The following is a 27,820-nucleotide window of genomic DNA, read 5'->3' as shown; positions in this document are numbered from 1 at the left end:
TGTTCTTTCCCCTTCCCTCTGCTGGCTGCCCTTTCCCTTTCTTTGCATCAGAAGTGGACACGGTAGTAAAATTCCTCGCGAGCACCATTTCTTTGTGGGGGGTTGCTGCTTACTGTCGCATCCCTTAGGGTCCCACACCAGCCTGAGAAGTCTGAGATTTGCTTCATGAAATAAGGTAGCAGTGAACCTCACAAGCAGAGATGCGTGTGGACAGCGTTTGAAGCTAAAGCTATGCTCTGTGTACTGTGGCCTAGAGGACAGGAAGATCATTTAACAATGAGAAGCATGAGAAAAAGAAATAAAACCTTCCTCCCAGAGGCTGGAGCAGTCCCTCCCTGCTTTACCAAATGAATCTTCTTAAGTTTCCACAGAGCTTGTGTGTGGTTGAGGGAAACACTTGTAATTTGTTGTTTTGCAGAAGGGTGGTTCCCTGTGCCCTTGGAAAGAGGCCTTTGCTGAAAACCAAACAACAACAAAAAATTTCCCTTCAGGAAGCCAAAGCATGTTTTTTGAAAGCGTACATGCACATCCATTGCTTTTGGCATGGTCTTTGTACACACATCCAAGAAAAAATTTTGCTCTAAAAGTGGTGAAATGTATGTGGAAGGAGTAATAGCACTTTGTACATATCTCTCAACAAACTGGAAATGTTATCCCCATTGTATAGGTACATTCAGGATCTGATAGTGGATTCTGGGCAAGCAAAGCACTGCATCTTGGATTTCTTGAGCTCTTAGTCTTCCAGATAACTGCTTGAACATCAGGGGGAAAAAAAGTCTTAAGAAATGGTATTGAACAAACAGCAAAACTCATCTTCCCTTTGTAAACGTAACTAAATGCCATCATAACATTTTGTTCTGTTGGGAATGCTAGAAAAAATTTTAATAGCTTTCTAAATCATCTTGCTTTAAATTGCTTGCATCCCAGGCTTCTTCACAGAAAGTGGGGTCTCTTCTGTTTATCTCTTGCTGAATCTGACCATGTGTAAGCGAAGCGGTAATGTTGTCACACCTTAGGACTTCATCCGTTAATTTTTGTCTCAAGACTTTGACTCCTGGAGTCGGGTGATTGAATATCTCGCCTCAGCTCTTACATTTTTTCAGCAAGTTTCTGTACTCCACAGATGTAAAATGTTAAGTCTGGAGTGGAACCAACTGCAGGTGTATTATTTTATCTCCTTAACTGTCTGGTGGAAGGAGGAGAGACGAGGTCCTGACTTTGAAACACGAGAGCGCTGCAGCTCTGAGATTTGCAGCTCTCCAAAAATCAGGAGTATCCTGTCCTTCCAAGAGTTTCTTGCAGAAGCAGTGATCACCATGGTGCCTTGTCTTTCAGTGGTACTAGTTGGTACATTACAAGTTATTACAAGCCTGACTACTTTCTTAGCCTCTTCAACAGTGTGAGAAGGGCATTTCACTCCCAGGCAGCAGAAGCTTTCAGACCACTCTCTTACCTATCTTTCACCTCCCATGGTGTGTTTGCCATGCCTCAAGAGCACTTTAAAGCTGAATGAAACTCAGAGGCACCTCATGCCCATGAGTGGGCACCTTTGGTTACAGGTAAGCTCCCAGTTCCTCTCTCTTAGTGCCAAGTGGCAGCTTCACGGAGCGCATCAAGGGAGGGTGGTAGAGCAGCACCTTGGTGCGCCTGCAGGGATGTGATTTCAAGGGTGGTGACACTGCGGGTTCGGTCTGTACCCGTGGGCCTATGTTGTCCTTGGGCACGGAGCCGGCAGGCTTGTGGGCGGTGTGGTGACAGCTCTGCTGGAAACTCACTTGGGAAGCCTCTGATGGAGCTCATCAGGAGGAGGCTTGTGGGGAAGGCACCATTCCCCTTTTGTCAAATGACAAAACAGTTTTACCCCAGAGAGCCTCTGAGTAGGCTTCTCTCACAGCAGCCATGCAAATGAAAGACCACAGGGAAAGGCTACTATGAAAAACACCCACCACATTTTTCCTTTGTAACAACTTGGACTGACTTCTTTCAGATGTGAAAGAGCTGACAGAGAATGCCTTCCCTTCTCATAAATGAGATTTCAATACCTGAAGAGGTTGACAGTGTCCCTCTCTATCTTATATTCTGACATTGTGGAAGGCTTCAACTTAACCCTGGTAGTTAAGCTGTAATTGTCTGAACTGAGCCAGGGGGAAGCTGGTGAAAAGTGACACACGTATCTCTCTCTCTCTTTTAAAAAAATGTCACTCATCCAATTGGCTTTTAACAAGAACACTCTCCAGGCCGTCTCTAGAAGGACCTGTCCGCTAACGGGCATATATCCATATATCACAAAGTTCTTGATCACCTCCTCTTCCCAGGCTTTTCATTGTTTGTTAAGGAGCATTGATGTGCCGAGAGGTTCTCTCGTTACAGTAATTCCTGCGTGTTGGACTAAAGAGTCCCCATGGGAGCAACCCTGTACAGGCTGAGAGACGGGCTAGGTGATCTTCTCCATCTCTGCCTTCTGTGATTCTGTCGTTCGTACATGACACTTCTCTAAACAGTGCCCTTAGAGAGCACTCCTGGCAGTAAAGCTCTAAAACGCTGGGATTATTGAAGGAGAGCCTTTTTAGCTCAAAGTACATCGCATAATAGAAAGTGTAGACAGCTTAACCAAAGCAGCGGTTTTGCAGCTTAAGCATCTGGTGCATACTCAGGGGACTGTGGTTTGACTCCCATCATCTGCCAATCAGGTCATGACTTGGCACAGCAAGTTTTTGGGATCGTGATGCGTTGCTCTGCGGAGCTGTCACCGTCCTGAAGAGCTGTCCCAGGAGAGCGGGCTGCTGAGCAGCCTTTTTACCCTGGCGCGTGCTCAGGCCACTGGACCAGTGCCTCAGTGCAGAAGGGCTCCACACCTCCTCCAGTCCTTCCATTCGTAGGAGAAATCTGCAGGGTTTCTCTCTCCCGAGCGATCTCCTGCTTACTGCTGAACTTTGCTTCCTTTTGTGGATTCAGCAATAAGCTCGTGCTGGTAGTGGAACACACCAGCACAGCCTGGGAGGCACCACACCGACTCCATCAAGCAGCACTGCTGCAGGAGCAACCGAAAGCAGCTGGCCTGGGCTAGCCTCAGTCCCCATCTCAGCATCGTCCCTGAAATCTTCTGACGGCAACGAAGCCTTGCTCTGGCACTGCAGAAGGTGCCTGTACCGAGGGGCCGATGTGTGCCTGGTGGTGTGCAGCACTCAAATTGCACCTGACAAAGAGGAAGAGGCTTGCTGAAGGGTGAGCGCACAGCTGTCAGCTCCCGACAGCCATGACAGATTCACAGGGCTCTGCCGCTCCATCTCACCTATTCTGGAAATAAGGAGAGGCTTGTCTCACGATCCCGAAAAGCTGGCGCTGTCTGGGCCACAGCAAATCCCTCAGTTTTAGCCAAGAAGCCTGCTCTCCCCCGCCGGCTCACTCCTTAACCTATGCTTTTAGTCACATTGCTCAAAAAAGGCAGGAGTCGAATAGGATAGAGAGTTTTCTTCCTTGTTCTGTTCTGAGTAAGATTTTTTGGCTTTTGGTTTGTTCAGGTGTGTGCAGACAAGATGTACAATTCCGGGCTTTTTTGGAGGAAATGTATTCTCTGAGGGTTTAACTACATCATGCTGGCACTGTAGCTCCCTGGATCCCGGCTGCCTTACGGCGGTCACGGCAGTCTGGTGGAATCAGAGGAACTGCTATCGTTTGGGCCGTATCGGTTGGGATTGCTGAGGCATGAGGCAGGGGAGTGATTTGTCCAAAAATCCAGATTGTGAATGCATCAGGCTGCCAAACCCCAGCCTTACAACTAGCCTTCTCTTGTGGTAGGGTTAATAAAAAGAAAATCTGCATAGTTGCTAAGACTACATAAACCTACCTACCACCTCTCCAACAGTTAATGACCTGTCTGGAGGCAAAGAAATTAGTCTGTTCGTGTGAGACCAGTCAGCTGTAGGCAGGGTGGCACCATGGCTTTTTGCTGAAAGAAAACAGGTTAATCTTATTTAGATTAACTAAGTTGCTTTTTTTTGTTATCAACAACTTGCGAGAGTCTAAGGCCAGGGTACTTCCTTATGCAGCTGTTGACAGAACACTTTGTATCCCGAGGAGCTCTTCAAAGAGGGGCAGCTTGTTTACATTTACTCCTTTTTGATTTAGCTTCATAAACATACATTGCTGTCCTGTCAGTGAGCAAAGAGAGGTGTGCTCCAGCTTACTCTGATTACTCGGACCGTACAAAGCATTCCCAAAGCTGAGATGAAATGCAAACAGTCAGCTAGCCATCACTTGAGAGAAAATGATAAGATAGAGTAAGAAAGCACTTATTAACAGAAAGCAAGAGCTGTTTTTACATCCTGCCTTTTCATTATCTCAGTAGGGGATGGTCCCGGGTCACGTTCGTGCCTTAACTGGGATGAAGTAGAAAGGCCTGATCCTTCAGCGTACCACAGAGCTTCGCTGAGTAAATACGGTCCACTGCTTTACAAAACACCGTATGAAGCTTGTACCACCAGACCATACAAACAAGATGCTGCAGAACAGCTCCCCATGAGTCACAGTTTGCTCCAAGGCCTTGTCTTCCCTGGGCTTCTGTGGTGTTGGTGGCTTTTTTTCTGGCTGGCATCATCTCAGTACTACGGGCCCCTTCGGGTGCTCGCCCGGGGTGCTGATGCTGTGGGCCATCCACCAGGATAGCACCACCAACTTTGTGAGAGACCTTAGAGGTGTGAGTTGCCATGCTTGGGTTAATTTTTAACCATTTCAACTTTTAGCACACAAGTCCCCTCAGTAAAATCTTCCCCTGAGTAACACATTTCTCTGAGACAGAGGCATCAGGTGAGGCTGCAGCCGAGGTGCCCTATGCTTGCCCAGCACTGGAGAGGTGTGCTCAGAAACCATGAAAGCATCAGGCAAAACAGCACTTAAAGACATTGAGGACAGGCAAGGCTGAAAGAAAAGGGTTCTGTGTCTGTTCACTTGCCCTGGAATTGGTGCCATAATCTGTGTCTGATTTTTTTTTTAATGGAAAAGAAAACCTGTGTTGGATGTGTGTTCTCTTTTCTGATTTATCTCTTTTAAAATGGATCCAACAGCTGTTAAAATTTCTGAAGGTTTCAGAGGAGGGGGAGATCCTCTGTGCTCCTTGAGCAACCCTTCACGTGCATGCGGTCCTCAGTTCTCCCTCCTCAGATTTCTCCCCCTCCCACCTACTCGTGAGCACAAGCTTGGGAATGGGAACAGGGTGTATCAATTCAGTATTATCCCAGCAAGAGAAGAGCCTCCTCTATTGCTGTTTTTAGCCTGGTGGGAGCACCCTGCCTGCCATGAACTCAGTACAGTGAAGTGTTTAATTCGGCCTCCTCTCTCATTTAAAAGAAGGCTGTTGAGCGCTCTGACCACCACAGCTCCACTTTTACAGCTGGCCGTAAATTTCCGAGTGTGCAGTGATATCTTTAGCTTTGACTCCAGAGATTTCCTGTTAAGCTGCAAGATGCAATCCTGCAAGCGCGCTGAAGCTAAATATACCCACTCGGGCTGACATGCAGCCAAACAAACAAGGGCAGTGTCAACACGAGTTTTTTCCAGTGCTGAACGGGTTGAGTTATTCTGGACCTGGTGGGGCCTAGTTCAATTAATAAGGCAATTAAGTTTGTTTTGGCCTCTTTCTTTGGACCTCTTTCTGCGCTAAGCTTGTTTGTATTCCCGTAGAAGAGAGCATATGACCTAGGTTGCAGCACTGCACTCTACACTCAGCTTTAGCTACCGAGTCCGTTGCAGACAAAGGTTTTCATCCTGTAGGCAATGTCTTTGGCTTCAGAAAAATGTTATAACTTTTCATTTGTACTAGTCAGCCTGGCCACAGCCTTTAAGAAAGAAGAGAAAATGAATTTTGAAGCAGTCTAAGATTAGTGAGGAAAAATAACAGTAAAAACATATAAATGACACACACAACACTGGCTTTTTTCTCTTCCTAGTGACAGTGCCAAACTGGTGCCGCACACTTGAAGTGATTCTTCTGAGTGCTAGCTTGGCAATAGGAATATCTTTGCTTCCTGAATTTTTAGAGGTGATTTTATCATGATGTGGTTGTCAGCAGACAATGCAGTCCTCTTTCTTTTTGCAGAAGATACAGTATGTATTTTTAGGTCATAAGAAAATGTTTTGAGGGGAGGGAAAAAGCTAATTGGTCTTTCAGGTTGTGTACCTTGATTTTGCCGTTGTAAATCTTCGGTCATTTCCTCTTCTAAGCAGAACATGTCCATGACCCAGCACCTGCTGAAGAAGCAGCAGGTCTTCCTCGTCTGCAGCTGCATTTCACCGTTGATCTGTGTGAGCATGGAGCTGTTTGGTTTTCAGAAGGGAGGTTTCTACCTGGGGAGCTTTCACTGAGGCTGTCACTGCACTTGCAGTCACTGCAGAGAGCTACGGGACAGAGGTTCCCGCTCCGCTGTGAGAAGGAACAGCAGGAACGCAGGGGTGCTCCAGGAGCTCCCTGTACTTCCCCCAGTGGCTTTTGAAGGCTTGGGGCTCTGCCTCGTATCTTTGCTGATTTTAGTGGCTAGCCAAAGGAGCTGGAGTTTGCTGCAGGATTGTTTCTGAAAAGTCAGGGAGAGGAAGAATGGGGTTTATTTATGGTTGTCTTTTCCCGGGGCATTGTCAGTATACCATTTTTCAGGTGGTGGTGTGTTTATGGTTTTTTAAAAGAGAAATGTCTTAGAAGCAGTGAGAACACATTTTGGAAGGAAGCCAGCAAAGAAAACATGCCACTTACAGTTAAATAAAGATAATAATGCTAATTGATGACTATAGGGCAACAATAGACACTGCTAATGTGTTGTGCTCGTTAAGGAGCTGATTTTTTTGCAGTGACAAACTGAATGCTGAAATCTGCCAATTCTGTTACAATTTGGAGTTGCCTGACAAACATAGGCACGTACCAGCACGCTGCCTAAGAATCACAAACCTTCTTATAAAGCTGAACCGTCGTACTAGGGTGCACAGTTATTCAGATAACAGTACGTGGGAGTGTGAGCTGCAGTTAAGTTGCCAGAGATGTCCATGAGGTTTAAGCAGCGCAGCACTCGGGAGTCCTGATGCTTCTGCCAGTGGTGTGGCCTTCCTGCCTTGCTGCTGGGTTTCTCACAGAGGAAATTCCCCAGATCACACCCTGGCTGTTGACCGTCTCTAGCAGTCCCTAAGCTGTCTTGGAGAAGAGGTCTGACAACTTTGGAAAGAAGTGGAGTGTGCCCACTGAAAGCACAGTAACTCGGTGAATATCAGCTTGGTATTTTTCTAAAGGCAAAACCCCCGCTGCATTTCATTCACAGACAAGTGGCTGTCGGAACATGAGCAAAATCTTTCTGTATTTGTGCCTATCTGTGATGACATTTCCCTATCAGCATCCTGTGCTGCCTGTTTCTCAGAACTTGTTGGTAGCGGGTCCATTTTGGTGAAGCCCAGGAAGATGCCAGCACTGTGAGGGACAGCGAGTTTGGTGGGCACCACAGCTGCCAGTCTGTGGTGCAAATGGTATCTCAGTGTTACACGTGTGATTTCATGCATAATATCTAGAAAATTAGGTTGAAGTCTAGTAAAAATGCAACAAAATGTTTCCACACAAAGGATACAGTATCTCAGCATTTTCAGGGAGGTGCATGAATGCTTTGAGTTTTGGACACTGAGAAGCAGATGTGGGTCTGCAGGGACTCACAAAAATTGTGACGCTCCTAGTAGTCATGAACGCATCTTTTATTTGAAACGTTATGAACCTGGCTTACCCGCTGGAATATGGCATAGGAATCTTGCCTCACGTGGGTTTTAGGGGAATATTTGATTACTGAGTTTGCTAATTTGGCAATAGTGATGCTGAAAACAGTGACCCAGACCTGTTAAACCTGTCTTAAGTAAAAATCATGATTCATTTAGGTGCTTCCTATGTTCCCAGCTTATTGCAGTGTTGTAGGTAGTTTGGGAGGAAAAGATTTTTAAGATGCTAACGACAGAGTTACAGCTACAACCTAAGGGGAGGGGGGAGTTAAACAAAAGAAGGATTCATTAGAGAACAAAAGAAACCCTGGAGGCTTTGAACCTAGGAGTCTCCCACACATTAACTAGGTGTACTGCCAATGTGCTACAGATGTGCGTTACATGAACACATAAGGTAATGATATGTCTACAAAGGGCTGAATGCATCTATTTGATGTTTTGTAGTGAATTATATTTAAGCAGGTGGGAAGCTGCAAACTCCCCAGTCCCTCCATATGTCAGAACTGAGGTATTAAGAGGTCCACAGATATCTTCTGCAGTTTTTGTAGAATCACAGCTGACGGCCAGACCGTGTATCGGTAAATTGGAGCCGTGCTCTACCATTGGGAAGTGCAGCCTGTGGTTTCACGGAGCACCATTTGCTTTTCTTTGTGAAGGGTTTTAGGTATCAGCTCTCTGGACAAAGGCTTTTGAATACAGGTGAAGGATAAAGTAGCTGGGAGGAGGGAGGCAACCCCATATCCCTGGGGATTTCTGGGGCTCTTTTTTTTTTTTTTTCATGGCTCGCCAGGTGAATACTGGAGCGATGCTCAGAGGGGTGCCGGGAGAGGCGAGCCCTGCTGGGCTGAAGTGCCCACCGGAGCAGCCCTGCAGAGGCAGTGGTGGGCGCCCTACAGACCTCCCAGCCAGCCCCTGCTTCCCCGAGTACCGCTGAATCGGCCTGGGGAGCAGGAGGTATACATAGCACCGATTTCCATGAAGACTCTGCATCAGTACTCTAAATAATTGGGCCTGCAGATCAGGATTTAGTCACCGAAATGTGACTGTGGTGCCTGTCACCTAGGGTGTGGCGGAAGGAAGCCCAAGCTGAGCAAGTTACAACACAAAGGTGTATTACGGGAGTTTGCCCAACAGTCTGGTTTGTGCTTCACTGCCCAAAATGAGGTGACATCTCTACCCAGGATTCCCACCCACTTGTGATCAGGACTGGGAGTTACACTAGCTTAACTGTAGTTTCTCTTGTTCTTTCCGAGGAGAGCACAGCTGGGAGCCGTGAATTAAGATGTGGCTTTTGGTAGTGACTTTTACAATGGTGAGGTTGGACCCTTAGTAGAATGGGGCCTAGGAAATCTCAAGGGAATCAAGAAAGGAGATGGGATTCTTGCAGCTGCAGAAAGGTCAGGGTCAGAATGAAATTACGTTACAGATACCCATTTGTCTGTAGAGATGCAACCAAAATACTCCATTAGAAATGAAGTTCTGATTTAGATTTATTTAGCTCTAGGTGCATCTGCATAGTTTTTCTCATGCTGTTCCATCTTTCGCTACTGCACATCAGTTTCTCACTGAGGATTTGAATATAAAAGGTATCGAGGCTGGCTAGGAAGATCTTTAATTGTAGGTTGTTCCCTTTTTCACTGTGCATTATGAAAAAAATATAGTAAGGAAATGTGAACGCTGGGCTAGAGGAGGTCACCAGTAATCTATGCACCTGCCAATCCCATTAGCTCCTTTGGATTTTGCACTGTAGGGGCCTAAAGGAAATATGGCCTAAAAATAGCTGTCCAACTTACGAAAAGGAGCCAGCCAAACCTTCCTTCAGCTGAGCCGCAGCTGCCTGAGCATTTTGAGCAGCAGTAATAGAAAGCTACAGTATGGAAGCTCTTTCCTTTTCTCAGGAGACTCGATTTTACAAAGGATAAAGAATGATGGATGAGAGATTCTGCCCTGTTTTCAGTTAAATAACTTCTAATATCATCTAAGAGGAGGCAGAGAGATTCTGTCATCCCATCAGCAATTTAGATGCGTGCAGAGCACAGCCTTGGTTTGAAGGCTGGGATTTTCAGAGTCACCAGTAGCGTGCCACTTACTGTTATTTTTTCAGATCAACATGTAGTTTTGCATTGGCACTCTGGGGCACAGTCAGATTCCCGATGGCTAACAGTTGCATTAATGAAGGGTGTCATTCTTTGCAAACGGGCTTTATTTTTTCGTAGTAACTTCAACAGGACTTTTCTGAGGTTTGCATTTTTTCTGTTCCAGATCCTTTTTTAAGTTATTGAGGTAATGAAATTATTAGGATGAAAGTGGGGGAAGGGAGAACCCAACTCAAAGCCTGCAAAATAATTGCTGCACTTTTTTCAAAAAAAGTCTGTAGTCTTCATTCACGTTAGTGATAGCTCAAACAAGGTACCACAGTTGAGTGGCAACTGCACCAATTAGCAGTGCTGCTGTTGGTTTGTGAATTGCATGTGAAATGTAGAATTTGTCCGGAAGTGCTAATGCAAATCGCTCGACAAAAATGTGCCCTCTGTGTCAAGTCTTTTCACTTGTTCTGACACACTGATGTCTTCCCAGATTTCTCTGATCGGCAGATCCCTCTCTCAGTTGACAGCTACCAGAGCTCATAAAGTAATGGAAATATTTCTTGTTGCCATTAGCTGTGTTACTGCAAAAAGGGCTACAAGCTACTGCTGGGTCCAGTTCTTGCTGTACAACATAATCTTACCTTTTATTTATAGGGTGCTGGACTTCACGTTTCTAGAACTGAATGCTAAAAGCCCAGTAAACCTCTAAGATTTTACCTGCACAGAGGTTCAAAGACCTGGTTATCTGCCACAACAGTAATTTGGTCACTTTGCATGTGTTCAGCATCCTCTGTTAGTGTATGTGGTGATAACCTTTGTGCCTTACCGTATGAGGCTGAGTTACAATTGCCGTGGGAACTGTAACTTAGCATTTCCTGACTTTTTCAGCTTACAATATCTCATCCTAATATTGTGTCCTTTAAAATAAGAAGTAGTGGAGCAAGGGCACATTGAAATGTTGGTGTTCTTCCACCTGCAGAATATAAACCAGCATATTTAGCTGTACGCAGGTTTAAGTTGCATTTGTAAGGGCTTGTGCTATGGTGGGTAGCACCTCTGAGTCGTAGTCACAGCTTAGGAGTCCCATTGTACGGGGCTCCTTGCAGATGCAGGATGTAAATACGTTTCCTTCCCCCCAAATATGTCCAACCTAAGTGTAAGATAAGAGATAACACAGGGAGATGAACACACCAGGGAGTACAAGGAAACAGGAGAGGCTGCTGGACATCATGGAGACAGGAATTTCTACAAACTTCTACAAATGTAACTATACTGGGGGCAGAGTTCAGGGTCGGAGTTGTACGAGTTTGAGAATCTCCTCCTCAAAATGAAATCCAGCAGGGAGGAAGGCGTGAAGGCACTTCTAGATAAAATGTACTGTGGAAAAGAGTGGGTCGTGATGGGGTGATGGAAAGTCTCAGCCGTGAATCAGAGCTGATGAGTGAGGTGGCATATGCTGCAGCTGGATTTGAAAGCAAGGGAGGGTGCTGAAATCCAGAAGAAGGGGAAGCCAAGAGAGGGCTGCAAAGAGAGAGATGGCACAATCAAGATGACAGGCAAAGAAAACGACCTGGGCAGCAGCACTGGCTGTCTGCAAGCAGGGTAAGATTGCAACCGTCAGGGTGCGAGGTGATGAGAGCCTGGCTGTGGGACTCTGCAGGGAGGGCCAAGGCAAAAATGACAACCAGGTTTTGGGCTGAGTGACAGGCAAGTGATGGTGTTTTCCGCGGGGACTGAAGAAACAGGAAGGAGAGGAGGCCTAGGGAGTAGGAAAAGAGCTGGCTTTGAGCTTGAGCTGACAGATAGCCACAAGATGATCCCAGAGGCAGGGCATGAATTTAGTTGGAACAGATGGGAACTGGCCGGGGACAGAGAGGTAGGTCTGTGAGTTGCTGGTGTAGAGAAAGTCCTTGAACATGTACAGAGAGTGAGCTTGCTCAGAGGTAAGAGTGAGAAGGAAAGGAGATGAGGGATGAGGATGCAGACCCACAGAATGGCAGCAGGTGGGAGGGTGAGTAGTGACAAACTAGTCCAAGTGACACTGAGCAAGCAGCTGAAGGCATTGGAGTCCAGCAGGAGCACCGGGAAAGGAGGACCAGGTTTCCAGCGGAGTGTGGTCAGCAGCGCCGGAAGGAGCTGACAGGCTGTGGCAGCCAGCCTAGTGTAATAGTGTGGAGCTGCAGCCAGACAAAGCACATTAGAGACTCTGTGATATTGGTTTCTGCAACAGGCGAGAAGGGAAAGCCTGTTTGGAAAAGAATCTCTGTTGGGGATGGAGACTAAATTCAGTCTAAATCGTATAAATCATAGGCAGCACACTTAATAAGCGTAGAAATGACAGTGAGAAGAGAGAGGGTGGGAGCTGGAGAGTCGCTTGGAGTCAAGGGTTGTTTGGATTTTATTTTATTCTTTTAAGAGCATGAAGATAAAGCATGCTTGTGCTGCGAGGGGCAGGAGCAAGAGGAGAGCGAGATATGAAAAAGTAGGATGCAGGTGGGGGCAAGAGAGATAAGACAGGACACAGTGAGGTCACCAGGACAAGCAGAAGGGCTGGGGACCACTGGTGAGGCCACTGCCTCTGTGGCCAGGGGTGGAGAGCCAGGCAGAATGCAAAGGAAAACAGGCAGAGGGAGAGGGAGATCATGTCTGTCTTTAAGTCTCTCATGGGAGAGATCAACACAATCCTGTGCAAAGACCTGTCTCTGGTGAAGGCAGGAGAAGGCAGGGCTTGAGGAGTGAGTCAAAGGCTGCAGAAAGGCAGCTGGGATTGCAGCTGTGAGGGCTGGTTAAGCTGGTGAACATAAGTACGCATTAGGAAGATGGCAGGATAGTAGAAGGCAAAAAAAGCATTCACGGTGTAGAGGAAGTTAAAAAAAAAAAAAAAGGGGGGGAAGTTTAAAGCTTAAAAGATAAGTAATTGTCTCAGAAGAGGTATCAAGGATATCCAGAAAACCTCAGTCGGTGTGAATAAGGGCTTGATCAGCAAAGGAAGCTATGCCTTAGAGACCTGGAAGTCTAGAAATAAAGTCAGTACTGCCAAAAAGCCGAGCTGAGTTAGACCTTGTGAAAGAAAGTAATTGAATAGTGGAGCTTTCCTTAGCCATATAAATAAAGGAGACCTCGGAGAGAAAGGAGGAACCATGCAGTGAAGAGCACGCCAAGGTTAAAGACAACCTAGGCATAGCCCAAATCAGAATACCTTGTCTCAGTTTTCACTAGGGCTAATAAGATTAAATGTCACAACAAAGGCTGGGTGGCCCATGGAAACACAAAGACAATGTCCAAGGTGGAAGAAAAATCAAGAGAGTTTCAAGTCCTGGAACTGAGTGATCCGGGTAGCCTGGATTCAAGCATGTTAAAAGAACTAGCTTGTGAAATCGTAAACCTGGTGTGCCATCCCAGCCACCTCAGCTTATCAGCAGCTAGCTATTTGAAACCACAGCAAAGATAACGTGGCTTTGCTGGGCAGCTGCAGTGGCCGACCACTTCCCTTGGTATTGCCAGCTACCTTTTGGAAACACTTGGCTCTCGATTTTAGACTGAAATACCACCTGCACAGAGGCTGCACAGACAAGCACCTGCAACCAAAGACAGGGGAGTTATTCCAGCTCTTTGAAGTCCGTGTCAGACAGAGGAAGATCATGGAATTTGTGCATGAATTTGTAGAGATGACCATCCCTTATAAGCACCAGTGCATCTGCTTTGGTGCTTTTATCAGTGACACTCATCATCTGCCAGAGCCCACCAGAAAACTGAGTTACTGCATGTACATGGCACGCTCTCCCTCTGTGTTTCTTATGAGCATGGAGCAGAAAGAAGTCCTCACCTCACCCGAGTCCTTCTGGTGTATGATCTTCCTCCCACGAGGGCATGATGTGAACGAGCTAGAAAAGAGTCGTATTAAAGGAGGAGCAGTTGTGCTCTGCAGCTTGTTCACTTGCAAAGCAAGTTGGGCCAGGAAATACCGATAAAGATAACGCAGCTTTGCTGTGAGCACCAGGGACGTGGCATACGTACTCCCTGACCCCTCACCGCATTTCTGCCAGGCCAGAAGCCAGGGACAGAATCAGTGACAGGGCAGGGGAGGTCCCTGGAGGCATGCAGGAAGAGGGCTACTTTGCGATAGCCCCAAACCTTTGCTCTGAATTTTTCTGGGGATTATTTTTTTTCCCCTTGGCAGAAGCAACGACATGGGGTGATTGCAGCCTTTCCCAATTTTTGAGGTGAGGTAAGATGCCTTCTGTGTATGGGAAGGAGAGCATATGGCCCACTGTGTTTACTTCTCAGCCAGGATTCTTTCAGGCTTGGCAAATTACGTGCTGCTTGCTGAGGAGCAACACAAGTGCCAAGTTTGAATTTCTAAAAATGAAAGGGATTTCATTTATCACAGCACAGAGAAACGGATCTGAAAAACGCCCTTAAGTGTGAAAAATACCTTTGTTTATGCTCAAACAAAACAAGCAAGGGGAAATTTAACAAAATTTCACCTAGAGTAAAAAAAAAATCTCTGCGATCGTCCGCAGGAGACTTCAGGCAGCTTCTGCCAGGCGTGAGCTAAAGCCAGGCTCCGTGAAATACCTCAGCAACCGGCGAACTCCATGGGGTACAAGGTGTTAATGTGATACAGGCTCAGGCCATTAGAAGGAAAGGGGTTCCTGGTAATGGGTTGGTGTTTGCTGCTAGAGAGCTCCATTAGAACATCTTCGGCTCATACTTCTGCTTTTTCCAAGCCCCACATTTTTCCCTGTGTGTGCTAGAAGCTTTTCTTTCTCTTATAGCATTTATTTTTATTGTGTCATTTTCCCTCTGTTCCCCCTTTTCATTGGCCCTGTGCAACTGTTTGTTTAAACCATTTGCCTGCTTTCATCTTCCATTTCCCTCCTCCCCCCCACCCCCCCCTTCCTGGGGGCTCTCCAGCCGTGATTATCTGTCCTCATGCTTCACGTTAGCTTTCCTCCCTCCTGCTCCAGGATGGATTTGAAGGGGGCATTGATTAAAGCTAAAAACTTTAGCAGGAGAATTTCTATCAGGCACCGGCTTCAGGGTCTGGCGGCCTCTGTGAGCTCAGCTCTGGCTCCGCTTTGCTCCCAGACCAGCTTCCGAAGCCCCAGGAAACTGGACAAGCGAGGGCCAAGCTGGCACCGAGAGGGCACTCGGCTCCTGTGGAGTAGCCTGATTTGTACCTTTGCAAGCCCTCAGCCAAGCCTGCGGTGGCAGGCAGCGGGGACAGGGTGTGGGAATGCTATATGGTGCGGGCTGGTTTTTCAGCTCTCTCCGGCCTGTTGCTCCCCAAAGGTTGCTTTCAGAGTAGTAGGGCACGCTGTGAAACGCCATGATGGCACAACTTCACCCCGCAGTTTTTAAGGGGAGTAATTACAGCCTTCATAATATGCATAAAATATAAGGTTGGGCACTTTGGTGTTTCTTCAGATTCTCAGCCCCTTTCCTTCCCTGGCTGCCTGCTCGGGGGCTGGAGCTCGGAGAGCGGTGCCGCCGCCGTGGGCAGGCGTTGGAGAGCGCGGCTGCAGAGGTGGTGCCAAGAGGCCAGGTCGGGGCTGGCTCTGCGGCACGTCGGCAGCCCCCTCAGACCTCCTGCCCCAGAATACAAGTGCCAGGTGGCTGCTCTTTAGGGAGAGGAGGGCTGCTCCATACTTCTGTGGGACCGGAGCCATACGTGGGAGTAACCTCTGAGTAACCGATGCGCTGTGAAACCACACCCGGGCTTGCCTCACAGAGACTTGTCTGTGCAGCCGTTCCCTGTGCGGGTCAAATTAATGGCTTGATTAACCCCATTAGTTCACTCCTGCAAGAAAATTATGTAAAATAGCATTTCACTGGACCATGAACACTGGTGCAAATGGCTCAAGAGCAGGTGAGATTGCAGAGCAGGAGGATTCGTTTCCATCGCAGGGGCTGGGTGGGAGCATCAGAAGCTGCCCCGGCTGCCGGAGTTGCACAGGCTCTGTGCCTGCTCGGGTCTCAGCCTCTCCCGGCCAGCTGGCAGCACACTCACAAGCCCCCTGCCATACACGGTGTGTGTGGGGCATACCCATGGGGACCTGCAGGGGACTGCGAGGTTCACGTCCCATAGATTCCCAAGCAGGTACGAGGTGATAACCACACCCTTGCAAGAGACTCTGCTGGAGCCAGGACTTGTAACTCATTAAAGCAAATAAGAAGAGCTCATCTTAATTTGACACTTCACAAATATTTTTACATGTGTATACTTATTTCTCCCTTTTTTCTAAGAGATACCTGTAAAGAGGCTATTCTGGGTTTAATTTGGGCTGATTCGCTTTTTCCCTCCTAAAAATAATAAGACCAATAAAAAATTGCAATTACAAGGAAACTAGTTATTTGCGATAAATGATCACTTCTCCCTCAGCGCACAAACCCAACCGTTATATTGTTATGCTCTGTACCTTGGAACTAGCTGATGAAACTGAGGATGAACAAAACTGAAAAGCAGGAGCGATTGCCCCTGCAAAGATTTCTTTCTTGGGGGAGGGGAGAAAAAGCCAGAGTTGTTATTTGTAAAATAGGAAATGAGCCTGGTTTAACGACGCCGGGTGAAGTTGGGTAGCATTCTGTTGAAATGCTGCATTTCTGAATCCTACCAGCGGTGCTCAGGATTTGTGGAGTCAAACCACTGTGCTGAAGCAGAAGTGGGTGCATGGGGAGGCAGGGCTTCTGGTGCCACCTGGTAAAACCACGGCCCCTTCTGCCTCTACAGTCTTTGAGATGAATTTCTGATGGTCTTTAGCTCTTCCGTGGTGTTAGAAAAACAGTTGCTCGTTTTAGAACCCTTTGTTATCTGCTTCGTCACCAGAAATGAAGAAATTAGTCCCTCTGATGAACAAAATAAAATACACAGAAGTAATAGTTTGACAGATCCTGTTTGTTCTGTGGAAAGACTAAACTGTATCAAAAACACAGGGAGGAGAGATGCAGGCGAGGGGAGGTGAAAGGAAAACAAATTGGCTGCATGCAGAGGTCTGGTGTCAAACAGAGGGATCTTGTTCACTCAGATACTATAGGAAAGACCATGGCAACCGGGGGCCGGGGAGAGAAGAGAGGTTTGTAGCCCATCCGTGAGCCTGGATGACAGAGGAATAGGTGAAGCAGCCGGCTCTGCAGAGCCTGCTGCCGGGGTTGGAGTTGTAAACCAGCATATTCCGTCCCTTCGTCCTGTATGCTGGCTTTTTTAAGGGAAGGGCGGGGGGGGGAAGTCCAAAATGAATGGATTTGTAATTCCCTTAGTCTGTCAGATGGTGCTATCCTGTGAAGAAAGGTGGCTTGGCTTTGGGCAGCCTGATTTAGAGAGAGGGATTAAGATCCCTGCCAGACGCAATAAGTAACAACATTACAAGGAATTTAATAGAAATATTTCTGGGGGAATATAGGAACATGCTTTCAGGCTGCTCCGAAAACACTAGATAGAGACGATGTTTAAATGTGATGTAGTATATGGAAACGGATAATATTTTTGATCCAAATAACAGGTTGGAGACCCCCTTTTTTGACATATGCATGCATACGCGCACACAGAGGCAGGCGGGCAGTACCTGAGAGCCCCACGACAGCGGCGCGGTGCCTGCCAGCCCAGCAGCAGCGGGATGCAGCAGGGCCAGCTGCCTCTGCCGTGCCAGGGAGCAGCAGCTCGGAGCTGCACGGAGCTAAGGGCAGGCGGTGCTGTTCTATCGTGTACACTGCAGGCCGTTCAATCACACCGCTAAGTTGTGTTTATCCAGAAAGGCTGTCATCCTTGAAGACATCAAAATGTGGAGATCTGCCATTTCTGATGGGTAATGAAATCATAGTGTAAAAATGTGATTCTTCTTTCTGATTTGAATCTGTCTTCAGCTTCCAGCCCTTGTATCTGGTTTTGCCTTCTTCACTGGATAAACGAACTCTTTAAAGGATTTCTTCCCTTGTGAAGGTATTTTTATAGGCCATGGTCAAAGCATCTCTCAGTTTTCTTTGTGGTAAGCTAAATGGATTGAGCTCTTTAAGTCACTCACTGGCAGACACTTTCTGGCTCAAATAATTTTTGTGTCTTCTTTTTCTGCTCTGACTCTAAATGTAGATGTGTGATTGTATATATTTTTCTAGTATCATTCTTTTAATGCGGTATGCAGGATAAGCCACCTCCTGGCTTCTGTTTGCTCTTCTGCTCTTTGTATATTCAAGGATTGCATTAGTTCACATACCACAGAACAGCACAGTGAATTTATGTCCAATTGTCACACTAAGACCCTACTTTCAAGTCTCTGCTTCCCTCAGCTTTTTGGGAAACACTTTGTTCCCAGATGTGGAAAACCCTTCGGCCATAGGTTTCTGCTAGCAGTTGCCTGGAACAGCCCCCCCTTACCCTGGGGTCCCGCTCTGCTCCCCTGGCCTTCCGCAGGAGCAGAGCCGGCTCCCCATGCCCAAAGGCTCTGATCACCACAGATCAGCATGGATCAGACCAGCTGAGTAAGCTTGGCTGGTCCCTGCCTGCACTTACCTGCACCCAGCTGCCCGGCTCTCAGGGCGTCAGCTGGTGGTCGTTCTGCTTGTTCTGAAAGAAAATTGTGTGATTGCTTCTAGCTGCAGTTGGGAGATTGAATAACGTACGGAAGGAATAAATCACTGCATGATCAGGAAGAGGCATGTAAGATTTGAGACAGAGGAAAATACCTTTTCCACTCCCTTTTGTTCTCTTTTTAGAGTCACTTATGTTTACTGTGCATAGCTGTGCATGTATGCACACACATCACCCCTGAACTCCTGCAGAGGATTCCCTCACTCCAGTAGATCCTTGGAAATACACTGGGAGGACACAGGATTTATCCTCCTGTCACTCAGGATCAGATTATCAACAGAGGGTGACTCCTGTGTAGGCGTTAACTAAGCAGCCAGATCCCTACAGAAGTTCATCTTACTGGGTGCTCTGCAACTATACAAACCTGTCCAGATGTGCTATGCTGACCATTTGGAAATCGTGGCTCTTTTTTGGCTCTGCAAATAGCAGCTTGGCTCTTTCAATACCTGGTGAGTCTCCCAGGGGCCAAGCACTTGATTTTGGCTCTGGCCTGCTTTAAAAGCAGGTGGCTGAGGCTGCAGAGGCAGGAGGGGTCCTGGCAAGGTCCCTGGGAGGCTTAGCCAGGGCCAGCACGTGTGTTTGAACTTGCTCAGCAGCATGGCTGCATCAGGTGAAAAGCTCTTGCCGCCGTCCCTCCTCACATAAGCAGCCTCTTGGCTTCACCTGGCCCTCGGTGAGGACCTCGCAGTGGAGCTGCAGCTTCTCTGTTCCCGACTGAAGCATGTGTCTGCACCAGCCACTGTTATCAGGAGAGAGCTGTTTGCAGCCTGTGAGTAGCACACAGTGGCTTTGGGTGCTGTTGAAAATAGCCACAGTGAAAAATCAGAAGTCACACTATACCTTCTTCCCAGATGTAACAGCTGATGAGAGACAGGCTGAGAATACTGCACGTGTTTCCCATTCCAGGACATCTTGTCACTCTTTACACGGACTACATGCCTACACCCGTGCAGGGCACCCCTGCAGCATGTGCCCACATGCACAGGAGCACAGGGCCCTGGGGAAAGGAGCTGGGTTGTCCCCTTGCTGCTGGGGATCCCTCCGGAGAGATGACAGCCTGAGTCACAGGTGAGTCAGGCCGTGGGCATGGGCTGCTGGGTACCAGCGCAGTCGGCTGCGGAGGTGATGTGGTGCCAGCAGCCGGTGAGCAGGGGAGTTGATGAGGGTGTCTGGAGGGTGAAAAGGCAGCAGCGCCAGTTGGTGGAGGAAGGAAAATGCAGAGGCGGGGGGTGTAGGAAGGAGAAAGGGGAAAGGGAGGTAAGGAACCGAGAGGAGCTCTAGGGGCAGGAAGGCTCAGGTTGCAGTGGGAGGATGGAGGGGGCTGGCAGGCAGAGCAGGAGCTCAGAGCACTGTCAGCGAAGCTTGGATCAGTTTGGGTTTGAAGCTCTATAGCTGTGTCAGTGCTGCACTTAGCCCGAGTTGCTTGACTCGGTGCTCGGCTCTTGTGGTGAGACTGCACCCAGGCCTGGAGCAGGCAATGGTGTGTAAGAGGCAGCCACGTAAAGCCCAGCATTGCTTCTTTCATCACCGATTCCCAGCCACACACACGTATCCCCCAGCCTGCTTCCAGGTTTCATCTCCATGCTGGACCTCCGGAGGGAACAGTGGAAGGAGGGTGGGTGTGCACACCATGGCTGGGTAACTGAAGCAACCCACAAGCATACGTGGCCCCACACCGCTGCCAGGGCTGGGCAGAGCTGCGCAACCCTGCCTTGGAGGTTAACAGCGGCACTGCCGGGCTGCAGAGGTGCTCTTGGTAAAGAGCTCTGCTCCCAGGTGCTAGGGAGCATTTTCCTGCCTGTGGAGACCTTTTGCCTGGGCTCTGCTCCGGTTTTCAGGACACACAACCCAGGGCTGCTCCCAGTGATGTCAGCGGGGCCTTTCATCATCGGTTGGGAAGTGTTTTTGCCAAAAAAAAAAAATGGAAAGGAGAAGAAATATTCTGGGTAGGAGGGTGGTGTTCTGTCTTGGTGGGGAAGGCCTGGCTTTAAACCTGTTATTAAAACTGGGAAGAGGAAGTTTTCGCTATGAGTAGGTAAACTCTTGTACCTCGACGTGACTAAACGCACAACGCTGGAAGTAACACCTTTGTGCTAATCCTCGTATTTCCTCCAGCTGGTGCAGGGGGCTCATGTCAGCGGGTGGGGCTCCTTTCAAAGCTTTCTTCCTTTTTAAACTCTGCAATTAACTCGCCATGTAATCGGATACAGACTGGAGTGCCTTGTGCGGCATTACGGTGGGGTGGCTGTGTCCCTGCGCCGTACCCGTGTGTGCAGGAGCGCCAGGACACTAGTTCTGCAGTAAGATTGTTTTGAAGGTCATTCGGTGGGGGCTCGGGCTCAGCCCCGCAGGGAGCAGTGCGCTGAGGCTCAGCAGAGGAAGCTCCAAGCGATGTCACTTCACAGCATGCCCTTTGGCTCCTGGGTGTCCGTCCCTGTGTCCTCATGTTGTCGTCGTCGTCGTCCCCCCCCATTCTTTTTTACTTGTAGTAGCTGCAGCAAAGGCTCCATTATTTGGCAGCGTGGCATTGCTTTCGTCTATAAATGGAAGCAGTTGGCCCGTCTCCCAGTATAACACAAGATAGTCCTGTGCATCAGTTATGCAATCTGTAGCTTGATGACTTCATCAGAAGTCGGGGGAGGGCCAGGGGGTGGTAGGAAAAAGCCTTTACCGTCAGCTCGGCTGGAGACAGATGATGTCTGTGTCCCCTCCCCAAGAAAAGCCAGCCGGAGCCCAGCGCCAGGGCTGGGTGAAAGGGCTCGGTGCGAGAGCTGCTGAGGGATCCATGGCGGGTGCGATTCCCTGACCCCGGCTCGGGGACACCCCAGCAGCTGCCACAGCCCTCACGGTGCTGCGGGCACCGCGCTTCGCCGGGCTGTAAAGTGCAGTGTGAGATGGGGCCAGGGGAGAAGTGGGAAGAGTGTGGGGAGGGAACTTTCAAACCAGGGCAGATGTTAAGAGAGAGAACCTAAATACCAGAGAGCTGCCTTTCAGCAGAGAGCCCTTCAGGGAATATCTGTGCAAAGCAGAGATGTGGACAAATTGTATTTTCTTGTTATTTCCTTGGAAGGCTCCTTGAAAACCTGACCTTCATGCAGAAAGGCTGATCCTAATTTCCAAAGGTACACTCGAGCATTGATTTTAACCCATGCATTGACTGGGTTGGCATGGCCGTCATAAGATTACTTTTCTGTACGTTCTCAATCACACGGTAATTGACGTAACTCAAACCGTCAATGAAGCAGATGAATCCCCAACCTCACCCTGGCAAGCTTTGCCCAAAGGACCCTCAAGTGACAGAGATCCTTTCCGTCGAGTTAGTGCTTTTGAATTAGTACCCGTCTCTGTAAAACAATTAAGGAGCTTCTAACGAGCACACGTCGAGGCCGGTCCTGCCGGGCAAGCAGCGCTCCGCAGCGCCGGCCCCGGCGTGCTCAGCCCAGCAGAGGCGGGGGGGGCTGCCATCGCCACAGACCCCTGTGTGCTGCCGACGGGTGCTCCTGGCCCGGAGCAGCTCTCGCACGGGTGGTTTGCGCTGCGGGCGGCCCGCCAGGGCTCCCCACGGCGTTCCGCACCCCCAGGCTGGGGGCGGGGGGCGCCGACCCGGGGGTCCCGCACCGGCCGAACGCGGGCTGCGGCGTCACCCCGGCGGGTCCCCGCTGCCGACCCTGCTGCGGGGCGGGCAGCAGCGCTGCTCTGCCGCGGGGCCAGCGGCTGGGGGGCACAAGAGAAACCCTTCACGCTCTTTTACACCGAGGAGTACCTGGACCTACAGGCGTGGGGGCACAGCGCTGCACCTGCTGCTTTGCCATCGACCCACCCCCCCGCGTTGTTTGTTCCCGCCGCCTCGGGGCAGGGACCCTCCGCTGCGGGGGCGCTGGTGGCCGTGCGGTTGCTTCTGCCCCGGCAGCGGGGCAGCCTGGTGCCGGCCCGGGGGGGATGTCTCTGGGTGCCCCCGGCAGCGCTGCCCGCCGCTCCCGGTCCCCCCCCCCTCCCCGCCCGCAGCGGGGGGAGCCCGGTCCCGCCCCGCCGCGCCGTGCCCCCACCGGGCGGGCCGGGCCGCGGGCGGGCAGCGCCACCTGCCGGCGGGCGGTGGCGCAGGTGGCCGCAGCCTCCCCGGGCACCGCGCTGGGGTGCCAGGGGTGCGGCCCGGCAGAGCGGCGCGCTGCCCGCCGGGGTGCCGAGGCTTACCCGTGCCTGCTCCGGCTCCGCGTCCCTGCACTGCAAGGCAGCAGACTGGATTGGAAACGCAGAGCAGGGCGGGTTTGGGAGAGGGTGCCGGTGGCACCATGTGCCCTGCGGCCTCTCAGGCTTTGGCCCCTCGCTGGGAGAGGGAAAGCTTAAACACCTTTTGTGGTTAAATCCTGCGACTGGGGTGCAATGTAGGCGGAATTAATGCAGCCGGCTCCTGCCGTTGTTTGCGTGCACCCAAAACCTCCGCTCCTCACTCCGGGTGACTGCGGAACTGCTGTTATGGGGAAAGGGCAGCAGAAAGGGAGAGAAAATACACTTGTCTCCATGATAAGGGGGAAGAATTTTAGAAAAACTCTGAAGCTGCGTATCCTGAATGAAATTAAACCTAGTACGCAACTTTATTTATTTGCTATTAATGAACTGAAAAGTGCTCTTGCTTTATCAGAGTGGGCTTGACCTCCAGGAGAGAAGGGGAACCTGCCACCTGCTGCCTGCGAGGAGCAGCCCGTGGCATGGCCACGAGCCTCTTTCCGAGGACTCTTACCTCCGTCAAGCTCCAGTCTTCACCCCCAGAGTCAATGTCTCTTGTTAATGAACCATAACTTCCCGTGCCGGTGGAGCACCCCGAGTAACAAGGCCTTCTCTCTCTCTTTGCGCAGGAGCAGCATCAAGTGGGGCTGTCCCGGACCACGGGGCCCATGCAGCCTTCAGTCCCACCCGGCTCCAGCAGCGTGGTCACGGGCACGAGCTCGGGGGGTCCCTTCCTAGGAAACCAACCTCAAGCGGCCATCATGAAGCAGATGCTGATTGAGCAGAGAGCCCAGCTCCACGTGATAGAGCAGCAGAAACAGCAGTTTCTAAGAGAGCAAAGGCAGCAGCAGCAGCAGATCCTAGCCGAGCAGGTACAGTACCCGTTTGTCTCAGGCACTGCAGCACACGCAGGTATGACGGCACGTGCGCGAGACAGTGCAATACCAGCCTTTCCTTCTGTGTTTTGGTGGTTCCTATCATAGTATTTCAGCAATGCTTATCCAAGAAGAGGCATCTGTCTCAGTCCTACCATAAGCTTGGCAAATATCACCCACGTTCCCAGTGATGGGCTTGATGGTCTCATGGGATTTTAGACACCAGAGAGGTTAGCTCTTAACCTGGTATCTCATGGTGCATTTACTCCGGCAGAAGCAAATGGCTACAGTTACAGTTGCTGGTCCTCTTCCCTACCTCTGACTGGTCTTGCGCTGGCAAAAGCTACATACAGCTGTGCAGTGATCTGGGACAAAGAATTGACATGGGTTAAAAGTAACCTTGCAAAGAAAAGATGTTAGTGTTTACCCAGCTCAATTCTTTAATCTGGTTTATCATGTACCGGTATGAGCAATTATGTTAGCACAAGGGAGGGCACCATTAAGGGGGGAACCAGAGGCTGAAGTGGGAGAACAGCAAAACCACCCCGTGCAGTGGCAGCGTGGAACTGCTGCATTGGAGCCTGTCACCTGGCTTGTGGAGCTCTCAGGCTTTGCGATGTAAACATTAGATTACCCAGTCTGAATGGTGATGTCTTGCGCGTGTTTAACTCGGCTGTAGTTTAAAAGCAACCCAAGAGAAAGTCAGTGGGAAGTCACACTGTTCCGTGCCTGTAAGTTCATACCCAAGTTTAAACTTGCAGTCCCCTAATGTTACCTAGGTAATGTTCTGAGAGGTCTGTAGCTGCTTTAAGCTTGGCTTCAGCTCTCTTGCTGGAGAAATACAGCTTAAGACCTGGGGTCTGCTTTAATTTGTGTTAGAACTTGTGCATGTTGTATAGCCACAGGCATATGGATAGCCTTCCCCTCTTCTCGTGGTCCTCCTGAGAAACAGAAAAATTGACCCCCAGTGAAGAGGAAGGATGCTCCTAGAAATATTCAGGGTAAAGATGCATGAAGCAGTTCAGGGGTGAACAAGTGCAGAAGAGTGAGGATGCAGTCACGTTCGCCCATCGTGGATTAGGCCGATTCAACTGCATAAAGCTGAGAGCCAGTCGCTGTCTTGGCTGCTGGAGGCAAACCTGAAAGTGTTGAAAAACCACAAGGCTGAGGCTGTCAAGTGTGCTGGCATAGATGAAAAGTGACAAAGTCACAGTCCTCAGGCTCCTAGCTTTTGGGTGTTTTGTGCCTAACAAGGTTCCCTTTATCCTTTTGATGGTTTGTAACACACATTTATGAACACGGGGATTAGTACTTGCTCTTTCCAATCTTTGCCGTTCTCTTACCTTCGTTACGCATCCTTGGGTTTGGACACAGTATTTGTACAGCTGCAGATGAAGCACCAAGACACGTCCTTTTAGTAAGTGCTTAGTCAAGTATACCCTAGGCTTTGAAAGCTCTGGTAAACACTCTTTGTTTTTATAATCAGCCCCGGATTCTGTTTTAGATGCATGAGTATTCATAGAAAATGATCACGGAGAAACAGTGTGGGCTGGATCAAGGGAGGGAGACATTTTGCAATCACCTGCTTCCCAACTATCATTCCCTGAAGCACAAGAGGAAATGTGCCTTAGTAGCCCTTTCTGTTTGGCTCGGGAATGGTCCTAGGCCACAGTGCTCAGGTCAGGATGCAGTACTCCTTGCAGCAGTGTGGTTTAAGTGCAGAGGTGGAGGAAAGTCTTGTACCAGGAGCACAAACCTCTAGACCTTGGCAGGGCTGGTCGAAGGAAAGAGTGTGTGGCTACAGTTGCCCTTAGACATAAGTGGGCAAAGTTATTTTATATCCCTCCCTCTCCTTTCAGCTTGGAGACAGTTAAGGTCACACTGTAGAGGTCGGGATGAAGTGGTCGTTATTAAGGAGAGATGATGTTAGCCTCGATGCTTATTCCTTTTTGAACCAGAGAGTCTGTGTGCTGAGTAGCCCAAGTGCTCTCAGGAGGACTCTTCTAATGACTCTGCTTGTCTCTCCAGAACAGTTTGCTAGATAAGAAATGCTGCAGTTCTGCTGCAGTACTTTTGCCACCAGCCCCTTTCTCAGCTCGCTAATTAGTTAATCATCTTTTTCTGCTTTCTTTCCCTCATTCATTTTCAGCAGTTGCAGCAGCAGTCACATTTGCCTCGGCAGCATCTCCAGCAACAGCGGAGCCCGTATCCGGTGCAACAGGTCAATCAGTTCCAAGGTAAAAGCCAAATTCTTTTTCCTGTATTGGAGCCGATATATGCTCCTGTAGCAGGCACATGAAAGTTCATGCATTTTATGAAGGCCAGGGTTTAAGCAGTGTGCCAAAACGGGAAGACAGGCTGTTGCACGCTTGCAAATACCACATCTTTTACCAAAGGGGAATGCCCAGGTTTGTGTATTTAGTTACATTTCTAATTTCCTTTGTGCTCCGCTCAGCAAAAGCTGCATTTTTAATTTGACATTTGTTTTGCCTCTTTGACATCTGGATTCTAGGATTTATCTTGTTTGCCACCATTCTCATTATGCTTTTTTTTTTTTTCCCCTCCATCTAGTGTCTCTCACTGTATCTTAGTTTTACCCCTCTTCATTCCCCACTTTTTCCAATTTGATGAGCAGAGAATTTCACAGAGGTCATCCTTATCTAGAGAAGTGACTGACAGATGTCAGGTGTGGGAGACACAGTGAAATACCCAAGATGTAAATGGAGAGTTTTTAATTATCTCAAAAAAAGCAAGTGTTATTTCAATGTGCTTGCAGATAACTGAAGAATGTAAGTACAATCGTTTTGCTTTAGGAAAAGAAGTTAATTCTGAGCTTTTCAGCTGCAAAGCATCAGCTGAATGTCTTCACTAGCCATGGATTCTAAACGGGCATGAAACGAACATGGACATGTGCTGTATATTCATGATCGCGTCATGTAACTGCAACAGAAAACAAGGGAGGCAAGTGTATTGTAGTTCTTGTATGCGGAAAGTGCACAGGCAGCCAGATCTTCTGCTTGTATATATCAGAGTGGCTTCTTCTAAGCACCTTCTCATTTTTATCTGTGGCAGCATAAATTCTGTATGAAACAATTCTTCTCTCCCAACAATTCATTTGCAAAATCAAAATGTATGTGTGTGCACTGCCATACATCGAGATGCACATGTAAAACCTTTCTGCATTAATGGTTCTTTGAAACCTTGCCTTCATATGTATTATTTAAAAGAAACGGAGAAGAGAGTTTAGGCTAATCTGACAGAGCAAGGAATTAATTTTCGTAAATGAGGTAATTTAAATATAAATATTTCACCATTTTTGTATCTAGTCACAAGACTGTAATCCAGTGCAGTAGGTTATGTGTAAATGAGACCAGAAGGTGGCCCAAAACCTTAAAATCTGTTGCATCTTTCTTTTAACTACTCCTTGTCTGATCTCCTGTCTCTTAAGCTAAGCAGGGTAGTTAACAAAAGTAGTTTTTGAACCACTTGCTGGTAGTGACTCCTTTGGAGGTTTTCAGCTGCTGTTTTCAATTTAAAAAAATAGCTAAAGATGCATTAAGTAAGTTTTTAATATTATCTGTGTCTTAAACACTTGCTGAAGTCATTGTAAAAAGAGACTGCTTCTAATCATGGAAGGAGGAGGTGATCTAAATTAAGAAAGATCAAGGGGACCCCGGTGCCGATCATTAAGAAGATGGTTTCATAGCACAGATAAAGTAAAAAGCTGCCACTACATTTGCCCTGTTCAGTTGAGAGCCAGATGGTCTCTCTTCATGCTACAAAATGTTTCATTTATCTGTATGTTGGAGCTAAAAGCATCCTTTAGAAGCTTGTCCTGCTGCAGCAAAAAGGAGATGTAGCCATCCTCTGCATTATGTGCAAAACTATAGAAATGACATTTCCTTTATTCGTACCTATTTCTCACGGAAACCAAGCCAACGTGAATAACACAGCCCGGTGTTCTCTGTTCCCCACAGATGTTCAAGCATGTTGTCTGCCACTGAGGGACAACAGATAGGGATTGATTTAAGAACATTCAGATTTTGTCGTACAGTTCATGACTCTTAAAGCAACCATTTTATATTTATACCTTGCATTTAGTAATGTTTGAGCTGGGAGTAATTGTGTGCCTTATACTCTTAGAGCTTCAGCTGCAGAGCATTGTGTTTAGTTCAGTATGGTGACTGAAAACCACAGTAGACCCATGGCATAATCAGAGCTCTGGTAGTTGTTTTTAAATAAAGATAGTAAATACAGAAGCATGTTGGCTTCCCAGAAATCGATAGCTCCCCCCACCCCTGAAAGGAAGACAC

The 27,820-nt window shown here is 48.5% G+C and overlaps 1 protein-coding gene across 7 annotated transcripts in view; it reads left to right on the top strand.

The window, feature by feature from the left end:
• The window catches only part of MAML3 (mastermind like transcriptional coactivator 3), a 326,795-nt gene that overhangs the window by 290,522 nt on the left and 8,453 nt on the right, over window positions 1-27,820 (top strand). For 6 of the 7 annotated variants that reach the window (XM_080402717.1, XM_080402718.1, XM_080402719.1 and 3 more), the window contains 2 exons: window positions 23,262-23,504; window positions 25,657-25,744. In XM_080402717.1, coding sequence (XP_080258843.1) covers window positions 23,262-23,504; window positions 25,657-25,744 — 331 coding nt within the window. The remainder of the gene's footprint in view (window positions 1-23,261; window positions 23,505-25,656; window positions 25,745-27,820) is intronic. The other variant, XM_080402716.1, reaches the window with a different exon arrangement.

The sequence above is a fragment of the Falco punctatus genome (genome assembly GCF_963210335.1).
Source record: "Falco punctatus genome assembly, chromosome: 1".
Lineage (NCBI taxonomy): Eukaryota > Metazoa > Chordata > Aves > Falconiformes > Falconidae > Falco > Falco punctatus.
Note: the sequence above shows the minus strand (reverse complement) of the source record. Positions and strands in the feature narration are given on the sequence as shown.